The following is an 11907-nucleotide window of genomic DNA, read 5'->3' on the forward strand; positions in this document are numbered from 1 at the left end:
TTAATGTTTGGTGTATCCTTGACAATGTCACAAGTGAAAGTAGCTGTTCCTTTTGGTTTCACATGCTGGTCTCTTATGGGTTTTACTAACCAGTCCCTTATCACTTCTGCATGACAAAATGTTACATAAAAATACAGCTTAGCAGACTTTTACTACAAATAGGTGGGTTATAAATAGAAGAAATAGAAATAACAGATTTTGTATTACACCAAGTTTTTAATAGCTGTAAAAATCTTATCTGCCCATTTATACTGTAATACTATGAGAAAAAACTTTCCTAATTTTAAACCAGCCCAAATTTCCTACAGAGAAAGGAGAACAGGATTTTGATTGCTTACCTACTACCTTAACACAAGATGAGCATGACAACTCAGAGTCTTCCACAGTGACAGTGTAAGTGCCAGCATCAGCATCATCTGAATCAGTGATTGTGAGGGAATGTGACAAACCAATAATGCCCAGAGCAAATTTCCCAGGCTTATCTTTGATGATCTTCCCATCCTTCCTCCAGACCACACTTCTTTCTTTGTTGAGCTCACACGTCAAGTACAGTGGCTGGCCTTTAATCACAGTGACTTCTTCTTCAAGAGTTTTCACAAACCGCACTGGGAGTTCTGTGGGAAACATAACATTTTGATTTGTCTTATTTATATACAGAAGGTGTGATGCAGAAATGCCTTACATATTAAATCAATATACGTAGTCATTAATTGTGAATTTTTGTGCAATGCATCTACCAACCAATGTAAATTCACAAAGTACCAGTACTTCTAGCTTGACAAGTAGCTAGCCTTTAAATTACTGATAAACTTGAAACAGGGAATAAATACCTTCAACAATGAGTTTGGCTGTAGAGGTCTTCTCTTTGTTCCCCAATCGTAATACACAAGTATATTCACCAGCATCTGACAGCTGGACATCAATAATATGCAGCTTCCTATCTTTGCCATCAGCAATAAACTTGTGTTTTGGGCTCTCTCGGATGTTACTTCCATCTTTCATCCAACTGGTAATTGCAGTGGATGGTGAAATAAGGACTTCAAAGATTGCAGAAGACCCAACAGATTCGGCTTCTGTTAGCACTATATCTTTCATCTCCTTGACAAACTTCAGTGGTACAGCCTTGAGTTGGTATGTGAATGGAGGCTCTTCAGGAGGTTTTTCACCACCACTGCCTGGCCTGAGTTTCCTTCTTTCTGCATCTGCTGGTGAAGGTGTCTTCTTGGCTGTAATTCAGATTAAAAAAATGAATAAACTAATCCTAATTTATTGCATTTGCTTGTAGGTATTGACTTGCAGTATCCTACCTTTGACTGGACTGATACCCTTGGGAGCTTCTTCTTTTGGTGGCTTGGCCTCTGAAGTAGAACAGCAATATTATTAAGGATGTAGTTAAATAATCACACATACTAAACCTGAGATAAACATTCTTTTACAGACAAAATTTTCTCTTCCTTTAGCTATATACATATACAAGGAGAGGAAGGTATAAACATATGTATTATACTGTCTATATCCAATGATAGGTTCAATATCTTAAAGCATAGGAAAGACACATATTCAGCAGTGAGGACTGAAAGGCAGCGTAGGAGCTCCTAGTTCCTCAATTTATTGTTCTGTCCATTATTTTGTAAAATTCTGCCATTCACTGATGCTTTACTCACAATTAGGCCCTTGATCAATATCCACCTGTCAACCAAAATATGTGAAGTACCTATTACATATTTTATCGGTATTTTTTTAGAAAAAGCACACACTTTTACTAACAAAGACAACAAAACTGTAAGTTGTATAAATAAAACACATGCTTCGGGCCAATATGATACTCTCACAAGTGTGAGGGATGTTCTGTTAGCTGCCCAGCTTGTGATGAGGCATCTCAGACTTTTGAAAATATTTCCCATGCTATGCTGCTTCTCATCATCATTTTGTGAAAGAAAGTATAAAATATACTTTCAATGGGAGAATGATATAAATGAAATGCAGGGCAGATTATATTGCAGTGGATGGAAAAATAAATACTAGAAAAAATGTATGAGCCTTTCTGAGAAGATAATGGCACACAATATGATTTATGCAGTTTTATAAAAGTGTAAGACAGACAATGAACATTGATTGCACAGATGTATGTATAGACAGGTAAGACAAACAGGTCAAGAGTGGCTGAATGCCAATACAGCTAGCTGACAGACTAGATGGAAATGTGAATGATGTTAAAGAACAGAAACAAAAATCACAATGGCAAATGGTATTCTCCTGAAGCATACAGTAAAAGCACTTCATGGAAGAATTTGGTGGTGGTCTTCCTCACCTCGCTTTGCATGAGACTTTGCAGGAACATCCAGAACTTCACGTGATTCTCCAGGCACATCCAAATTCTTGCTCTCACTAGAAAGTCTACCGGCTTGCTCAATCTCATGAGCAGGTTCTGATTTTCGGCATTCTTTCTCTCCTTCTGCTTTCTTGGGAATTATCATCTTACCTATACTTGAGGAGTGAGTAACTTTTCCATTTGCAGGGATTCCTTTACCTGATGGTATTTTGTCTGTGAATTTCCCCTTCTCTTTTTTCAGGGTAACAGTTAGGCTTTTTCCAGTGTCATGTTTAGCTGATGTTTTTTCATCTGATATATCTTCTGTCACTGGAAGTTCTTTTCCCAAAAGCTTCACTTCTTCTGCAGTCAAAGAAGATTTATTTTCCTCATTTTTATCTTTGCTGCTTTTGAGAGTTGGAGTTTCTTTACGGCCACCTAGAATGGCATGAACTTCTTGAAACTGTTTTATATCTTGACTCCCTGGTAGCTGAATAGGGCCTTTTTTTCCTGACTCAGGTCTGTCAACTATTTTACCTTTAACTCCCTTTTCATGTTCTATGGAAACTTGACCTTCCATTCCTTCTCCTGTAATCACTGTATCAAATTCTTCTTTTTCCACAGGCAACTTTTCAGGGGTATTCAACTGCCTAATTTTGTCTTTTTTTAAGTAGATGTTGAAGGTATTTTTCTCTTCCTTCTCTGGTATAATCTTTTTGCCTGTTTTTCTATTACTTAGGAGTGCTTTCTCAGGCAATAATTGTCCTGAACCCTCCTCATAATGAACTTCTCCTTCCTCTGCAGAATATTTTCCCTTTGCTTCCCTTTCTGCGACTTCTGGCTTAAGAACAGATGGTTTAAAGACTGTGTAAGCTTTTTCCTTGGGAACCTCCTTATCTTCAGTGTGGTGTTCTAGGTCAACATCTTTTCTCAATGCTGGTTCAGTCTCCTGCTCAGACAGGTCTAAGGAACGTAGTTCTGCTGCTGTAAAGTCCAGACTGTCATCTTTCTCATAATCTTGGATAATTTCAATTTTCTTTGCCTCTTTATTAAGAATCTTATCTATAGGAATTTCAGCTACTGTGGTACCAGATTTCTTTATCCACTGAGTTTTGTTTTGTATGCCATGCTCCTTCATGGATTCTCCGAGAGGAACTTCAGATTTCTTTAGAGAAAAACCTCCTCTCTCTTTTTCATTTCTAAGCAGAGGAGTTTCAGGTATTCCTGCCTCTGTGATATCCTTTACAAATGAAATTTCATCCTTAATGGGAAATTCCTTAGGTTGCAAGCTGGTTTTTGATTTTCTCTCTTTTCCTAGAAGTCTTTTCTGGTCCGTGGGCTCATATGACTTTCCGGGTATATGTTTAGGTACAGAAGCTGATTCAATTTCCTCTTCTTTTTCATGCACAGGAATCTTTCCTTCATGAAGAACACTAAACTTGTCTAAGATTTTCTCTACAGCACCTTCCCTATGAACAACCAAGTTAATTTCACCTCCCTTTTCTTCTCCAGAATCGATTTCTGCATGTTCAAATGCTATAGAAACCAATCTCAGTTCCTCATCAAGTGGTTCATCCTTTGCATAAGTAATGTGATCTATTGCAACTTCTGTTTTCTCACCTGGAAGGGTAGTCTTTCTTGAAACTAAAGGTGTCATTTCTGGCTCCTCTTCTTCAGAAGCCAGGACAAAGTACTTAAGACCCACTTTCTCCTGCTTATCTTCCTCTGGCTTCAATATTCCATCAGCTGTTTCTAGTGAGATTTTAAACTCATGTGGCTCTGCTGTCTGAATGTCCAGAACTATCTCCTCAGGACTTACTCTTTCTTTTACAGGCAAGAGTTCCTCAATTAAAATCTTCTTTAACACAATTGATTCGGGCTTTTCTTCTTCCACTGGGGGCATTTTATCTCTAGGCTTTAGTACAGATGGTGCATCAGGCTTTTCTGCAGCTACAAAGGTTTCACAGGTAATTTAGAAAGTTAAAATCCGCAAGAATAAGCATCAGGAACAATATATTTTAAGACAAAATTTCCAGCTATACCTGAAATAAAATGAACATTGAGCACTTTTTGTCCACACAACAGAAAACTTACAACACAATCACAAAACTAAAGAAAGATAAGAATGTCACACACAAACAGTACAGAAGACCTAAGTAAACCACTGTTATGGTACAGAGCACTGTCTTACTAGTTTCCTGGTTTGAATCCAATCCAGGTTAAAAGTAGTAGAAAATGATAGCTTTTTAGGGTCTATCTGGCCACCTATATAAATGGGTTAGTTATGCCACTGCAGGCTTGGCTTCATCACCAAATCAATGGCCAAGAGACATTCATGATTAGGCTTCTGAAGTGCCCAAGATCTGAGCTCTACTGTAACATGAGGTCCTTTGCATGATGGGCGAGCAGCATGTACATCAGCTCTACCAATGGACCTCAGGCTCAGAGTGCTTCGAAGGAACTGGACTCTTCGCAGTTCTTTTTTCACAGCAGAGTATGATCCGGGGTCCTAAGTGTATCAAATGAAAGTAGCAATACTCTAGTTCTTCAACACTACCGCTCCTTTCCCTCGGGACTTCAATAATAAATTAAGAGCAGAAAACCAAACAACTGAAGAATTGTTCAAAAACACGTAAACTTTCTTTTGCTATACAGAAAATACAAGATGCAGTTCACAAGACATACATCAGGACATAAACAACATCGAGGAATCAACAGAATACACAAATTTCATAGTAGGACAATAAATAAAGGCATATATATCACCATCCAGAAACAAGAGCACAGCTTCATCTCTATGGTGTATCAGAGACACCTGTCTTTTAGATTAGGTGACAGTACCTCAAATAACAACATGCTTGAACAGGACCTCAAATCTTCCTGTAATGTATGAGCTATATGATTGTACAACTCTTCATTCTCTTTATCCTGAAAGTATTTAGGTATCTCAGAGATAAATACCCTATGAATAGCATAGAATAAACATAAATACCTGCTTTCTTTCCAACCACTGGGACTGTCACTGGAGTAGTAACAGCTGGTGCTGGTTCTGCGGCGGGTTTTGGAGATTTTAGAGCTGCAGAAAAATAAAAAAACAAACCACTTTCTCATGTATTTGTTTTAATAATTGATTTTGTTTTAAGTAAAATGTTATTGAAAATATTCTGTGGCTTGTATGAAAGTTACAGTTTTAGTAGTACTAAAGATATTTGTTTAATGTTCTTTTAGCCAGAAATCTCTGAATGGAAAATACTAGATGCACAAGAAAGGCTGCACCTGTAGTCATGACTAAAGAATTCTTACCTATTGCAGGTTTAGGTTCAGACCCAGGAAGTGGTATAGCTGCTTGTTTAGGTTCTGGTATTTCAAACACAACAATTACAAATAGGTTAATTTCCATGTTTTGTAATCCCATTGAACATTACATTTAGAAGTAACAATACAGAGAGCGTTAATCAAAACCAGAATTTATATTTTGTTTTTTATTTAGCCAGAAAGCAAGAAATTAACTTGAGATGAACTGTTGTAAAGCAAGATGCAATGGAAAAAAGATGAATTTTTCAAGCACTGAAGAATTAAAGACAACAAGAAATCCAGAAGAATGCGAAGTGGTTAGTCATGATACAATAGCCATGGACAGACTGGATGATAGTAATGCATTAGGTTAACATAGCATGATAGTCAGCAATGAATATCATTTAGTTGCTGCAATAATCAAAAAGAGCACCACACGTCTGTACCTTTTGGCGGTTCAGGCACATGTTTCTCCTCTTTTTTTATGACAGGTATCTCAGTTTTCTTCTTAGGAACTTCTGGGACTTTAAAATATTAGTTTTATTTTATATATTGAAGCACCTTGAATCCCCAACTACAATTATCTCCAATAGTTTTCATTCTTTTTAGACATAAACAATTTCTGATGTTAATAAGTTTTAGGAATATGTATTTTTAAGAGTGAGATTTGAATAAATTAGAAACACTAAATAGACAAAAGGGCAAGTATTTGCAAAATGTTAACTAAAAGAATGCTTGGATTAACTGTTTTGCTGTAGTTATACTTTCATCAGTACTTTAAAATATTTGTAAAGTTCCTTCTAAACACAGAGAAGGTTGAGAAACAATCACAAAATGCAGAATTCAGACCCAAATGTGGATGTCAAATTTGGCTGTGCTTTCAGCAAAGCTTTAATTTACACAATGAGGTTAATGCAAGCCACCTTTAAACATCTCACTTTCATTCCTAAATTTCAGAGAATACTACTTAAAAGTGGTTTTGTTTGGGTTTTTTTTTTTTTTTTAATTATACTTTACCAGATAGATTTAAATGTAATCTAGTACCTTCAGGTTTCTTAATTTTTTCTACTGGTGTAGGTACTGGTTTAACTTCTGGTTTAGGTTCTTTTTCTGGTTTAGGTTCTTCTTCTTCTGATTTCTTTTTAAGAACTTCAAAAGAAAAGGAATTTCAGTTTTTAAAGCACAGGTAAGCAAAAGAAGAAGACGGTAAACAAGACAAAAGATTAAAAAATTATCAACAATCATGAAGAAACAGGACTGTAAAATACATAGTTCAATATAAATGGAAGATTTTGTGTACTATTCTGAAGATTCAAGGTACTATTCTGAAAGCCTTTCAAAATTCAAAGTCATCTAGAGCAAAAAGATGCTTTTCTTAAGAGCAGTTCATCAGAGAGGAAAGATCTCAATGGTAATCGTCTATGACAGAATAAAATTTCTAATACCTTATAATATATTTCTTATCATATTTAAATTATGACTTAATATACATAATTATGCATTAATAAAAGCAGTTACAGATTATTTTCAGGGAAAAAATGCAGGATTATGGATTAAACTCCTATTGACTTTAGTGAGAGAACAAGACTATATCTTCAAGTGTTATACTTGGAAAGCTCAAAAGCATATAAAGTCTCTTTTAAATTTTAATTTCATTTTTTCATTTTCATTTTACTTATTTCACTTATTTTTGTCCTATTAGATATCAGTCTTGGATATCTAATGAGAATGCAATCTGAAAAACTCAATATGTATATTTTACTATGTTGTCTGAAATCTGAAGGTTCGCTGTAAGGTACATGGGTATGAATCATCCCGCTGTGGTACTTCAAATAGAATTGGAATTAGTGCTTCCTTTTTCCAAGCACTAATTGAGCATGAAGTGACTCAGAAGGCTCCAGACTTTGCAGGAAAGGGGACTGATGTCCAATAGTACCATGGGGTTCTGTGACGTGTTCAGTACTTCTAAGAAAACCATAAAAGAGAAAATAGATGCTACATATGTGACTTTAACAACATTTACACTGTCACTGGAGAATATTTAGGGGTCTAGAAACTGAAGACAGTGGAAAACTGTCAACTCAAATGTAGGCTTTACAGAGATTGAGAACACAGAAGGGAGTTATAGGAAATAGATTTTCAGTGTCCTGCTCTGTTTTAATCATAGATCCTTTGGATTTGGCAGATTTTCAGGATATTCCTATTTCATCCCTGAAACCATAAAAGCTTTCTGCAAGAAACTGACATCAGGTAGTACTTTGTTTGCATAATTTTCCATACCACACACATAAAACAATGTTACTTAGGGAAATATACTGAAAAATGTTAATATGCCAGTTTTTTTTAAAAATGGAGCCAAGTTACTATACCTCTTTTCAAAACAACTTCTTCCTTTGGTGGGGGAGTAACTTCAGGAATTACTCTGCGAGGTTTCTTTACAAGTCCAGGCACTTAAAAGAATATTATTCCATATTTTATTATGGGTTTATAAATGTAGTGAGAGCTAACCAACAACTAATCATTCCAAACACACAAATCAAATGCTGGTCTACTACTGAATATTAAAAGCAAAGGTAAAACTGCTGAGATTGAAGACAATAGTTTTAATAATTTTTCTAGAGTATTTGCTTACAGTTGTCTTCTAGGCTTATGCATAAGAGGAAATTTTCATACAAAACAACAAAAGAGAAGTATGGGTTGACAAACTGTAAAGGTTAGGTATTTAATAAGAGTTATCATAGTAATATTTTTATCCCTTTTTCCTCTTTCATTATAGGCTTATGTTACATATCTATTCATCTGAACTGCCTATGTTCATAAGGATGCAGTTAGTTTAATTTCTAAACTTGGAACAACATTAAGAAGATATGTTTACTGTTCAGCTGCTTGGCTTGCCTTAAGCTCCAGTACATATGTAAAATACAAGGAAGTACTTGTAAATTGCCTTGCTTAATTAATTATTCACCTCCATCTCTGGATAGTGTCTTCTCACAAAAATAAGTTACATTTCAAAAAAATAATAAACTAAGTATGTTTGAACAGTGTTATATGTTTAAACAGTATATTCTTTTTCTATTTCTCCATAAGCAGAGAACCATAGTGAGCATCAACAAAAGTGACAAAACTCATTAAAAGTCTCACTCTTCTACAACTTTGGGCTCACAAGACGCTTAATTTAAGTAAGATCCTTAAATTACTAGGTACCTTTAGCAGGTGGAGGTTCCAATTTTGGAGGCTCACCAGGTTTTGCAGTCACAACTTTCTTCCTTGATTCAGGAGCTTTAAAGACAATTATTTTAATTTTACCACACACATCATTAGATTAAAAAAAGAAAAGAAGTTCCTAAAAAATCCAAACAACTGATTAATACTATTGACATAATAGAAAGACAAGAGCTACAAAGCTAAGATGCTGTCTGATTAACTGTTTAGAAGAATTCAGATGATCTGTAGGAAGTACAGTTGATCTGAAACCCATGTTCATATAGTAACACCAGCAAATTATTGCTGGGGATTCTTTTCATTTGTAAGAACATGTCAAAGACAGAAGAAGTATGTTAAGGAAAGAAGAATGTGTTAACTGGGTTAAGAGTTTTTTAAATAAATTGATTTTTCTTCTGTACCTATTGAAAAGAATCCAGGTAAACTGACTTTGCATAACACTGGTAAAAAATCATAAGGGACTGAGCATAAGTAAGGTGCACCATTAGAGCAACAGTAAATTAAAAAAGAAAAAAAAGATCCAAATTGGTACGTTTAAAAGCATGCTTTTCAAGATTCATCAGTATAATTTAAGTGGATTATATGTCCGAGTTCCCTCTGTTAATTGCGACTTCACGTGATTATACCTTTAAGTAGTTCTTTTGCCAATTTAATATCTTCTGATGGTGGAGTAGGTGGTGGTGGTTTTCGCTTTTCAGGGATCTTCTTTTCAGGTTCTGGTGCTTTAAATAACATTAGGTATATTTAGTATAAATTTACTACCACAGTAGTTATGTAAAGAGTAATGTACAAATGTAAAGATGGTAATTTTCCATTTCCAGTGAAGTCAGTGAAAGAAATCTCAGTGAATTAAATAATTAAATAGGAGTATGAAAGAGACTTAGGTTATTGCTTTGTAGCATGCACACAATATAAATATCCAACTTGGCTTAGAAAAGCATGTTAATAACATGACAACAAACCTGGGAACCCAAATGACAGGAAGACTCTTGTTGACAAGAAACAAAGTGAAAGCGCTTAAAATAATCTGTATGTTGTACTTAGAATTAAGACACAAAACATAACAACAGCTGAAGAATTACACAGAGACCTACAACATACAGGTACATGTGTGAAGAACAACAGAGCACGAAAAAACTACACAGTAATGAAAGAAAGGTGTTCAGCGGCCTCTTGGTAGGTACTTTGTATACCTTCAATTGGTAATGCTTCTTCTGCAACTGGAATTTCTTCTTCTTCTTCAGGCTGAATCTCCTTTATGATTTCATGTTCTTTAAAGAATATTGACAACTGATGTAAGTTTCCAATTATAAGTTCATTTCACACGAACGATTACATAGATATCACTAAAAAGAAAGCTACTCCAATAGACACAGGCAAAAACACTTTATGGTAAGTAATCACTCAGTATCTGTTACCTTTGCAGTTAATGCAAGTTTGCTTTTGAAAAACTACTCTCTTTTAAGACTGAATAAGTGTTGTGTGAAGAACAGTATTTTTTATGTGTACAATATAAATTAAACACTAAATTTCACAGAATCATAGAATAGTATGGGTTGTAACGGACCTTAAAGATCATCTAGTTCCAACCCCCCTGCCATGAGCACGGACACCTTCCACTAGACCACGTTGCTCAAAGCCTCATCCAACCTGGCTTTTAAAACTTCCAGGGAGGAGCAGCCACAGTTTCTCTGGGCAACCTGTTTCAGTGTCTCACTACCCTCACAGGAAAGAATTTCTTACTAAAATCTAATATATATCTAAATCTAAATTTGTGGATGAGTCATTGTAACTGGAAAGAATAAAAAATTCAATGCTTTCAATCGATTTAAATTTATAACAGCAACATAAATATTAGGTTTTAAGAGACTCAAATTTAGAGGGAATTTATTATCTTAATAAGGGGCACAGTTGTTAGGAATATCCTGTATAGGAGCATGAGTCATTTGAAATACTTAATTTTGAAAGTGATATTTTACTTGCAAATATGAAAATCTAATAGTAGATTAGTAGAAACATAGACTAGTATAATATAAAATAGGAAATGAACAATTTAAAAACACTACAATGGGAAAAAAAAAGGACAACATCTACTTTAAAGTTTATGTTTGGAAGAACAGGACAAAGGATTTTCCTTACAGTAATAGCTATGATGACATATACCTTCACTTGGTAGTGGTTCAGGTATTTTAGGAACAGCAACAGGTGCTTTCTCCTCTGGGACAGGTTTCTTGGGCATCTCAGGCACTTTAAAAAATATTAGTTCCTTTTATTTGTGTGTATATAAAAGCACATATGAAATAAAAATGACAAAGACACCTAGCACACAGAAAATCACAGGGAGTAATAGTGGCCATAACCATGAAACACTGTTTGTGCTCCAAACAGTCTTTCCCAAGGTAATCTACATACAACTTACACATTTTATAGACTCAGTTATGAACAAAGAAAGAAGAATAGGAAACAGTTTTTCTCAGGAGATGTCTCCTGGCAATATATACCTTTGGTTGGAGGAGGCTCTTTAAATTCTGGTTCTTTAAATTCTGCCTTTTTAGGTGTTGAGAGAGGCTCTTTGTCTTCTGGGAGAGTTCTCTCTGGGACTTCAGGTGCTTTAAAGATATTAGTAAATTTTCATTTTTTTTAACGTTAAGATATATATATAAGTATATATACACACACAATAGTGAAAAGTGCCATGACTAAAAAGTGTAAGGCATTTAAAAATGAAGAATAAAATTTTAAGTGACAGAGAATAGAGAAGAGGATCAGTCTCTGATGGATATACCTTTCATTAAAGAAACTTTATGTCTTTTAAGAACAGGCATAGGCTCTGGTATTTTTTGCATAGCCACAGGCTCTGGTTTCTTGGGCACAGCCACAGGTTTCTTTGGTACAGTCACAGGTTTCTTGGGCACAGCCACAGGCTTTGGGGGAACGGCCACTGGCATCTCCTCTTCTGGCTCTTCCTCCTCAGCCACGTCAGGCACTTTAAAGATATTAGTTCCTTTTACTGGACAGAGCAAAAGGTCAGGCACATACAGACATAAACAACTAAAGGCTGCTCTCGCCCCTCCCCACAG

General features: G+C 35.4%; 1 protein-coding gene across 1 annotated transcript in view; it reads right to left on the reverse strand.

The window, feature by feature from the left end:
• TTN (titin) overlaps positions 1–11837 on the reverse strand; it is a gene marked incomplete at its 5' end in the record, with an annotated part of 110473 nt that extends 98636 nt beyond the window's left edge. Inside the window, 16 exon segments of the mRNA XM_010162153.1 lie at positions 1–2; positions 4–106; positions 339–614; positions 831–1226; positions 1308–1358; positions 5304–5387; positions 5615–5668; positions 6052–6129; positions 6650–6754; positions 7975–8055; positions 8810–8884; positions 9454–9549; positions 10021–10098; positions 10991–11074; positions 11329–11436; positions 11613–11837. The exon segment at positions 1–2 is cut by the window's left edge and continues 153 nt beyond it. Coding sequence (XP_010160455.1) covers positions 1–2; positions 4–106; positions 339–614; positions 831–1226; positions 1308–1358; positions 5304–5387; positions 5615–5668; positions 6052–6129; positions 6650–6754; positions 7975–8055; positions 8810–8884; positions 9454–9549; positions 10021–10098; positions 10991–11074; positions 11329–11436; positions 11613–11837 — 1896 coding nt within the window.
• Positions 11838–11907: the final 70 nt, after the last annotated feature.

The sequence above is a fragment of the Antrostomus carolinensis genome, unplaced genomic scaffold, assembly GCF_000700745.2.
Source record: "Antrostomus carolinensis isolate BGI_N321 unplaced genomic scaffold, ASM70074v2 scaffold8972, whole genome shotgun sequence".
Lineage (NCBI taxonomy): Eukaryota > Metazoa > Chordata > Aves > Caprimulgiformes > Caprimulgidae > Antrostomus > Antrostomus carolinensis.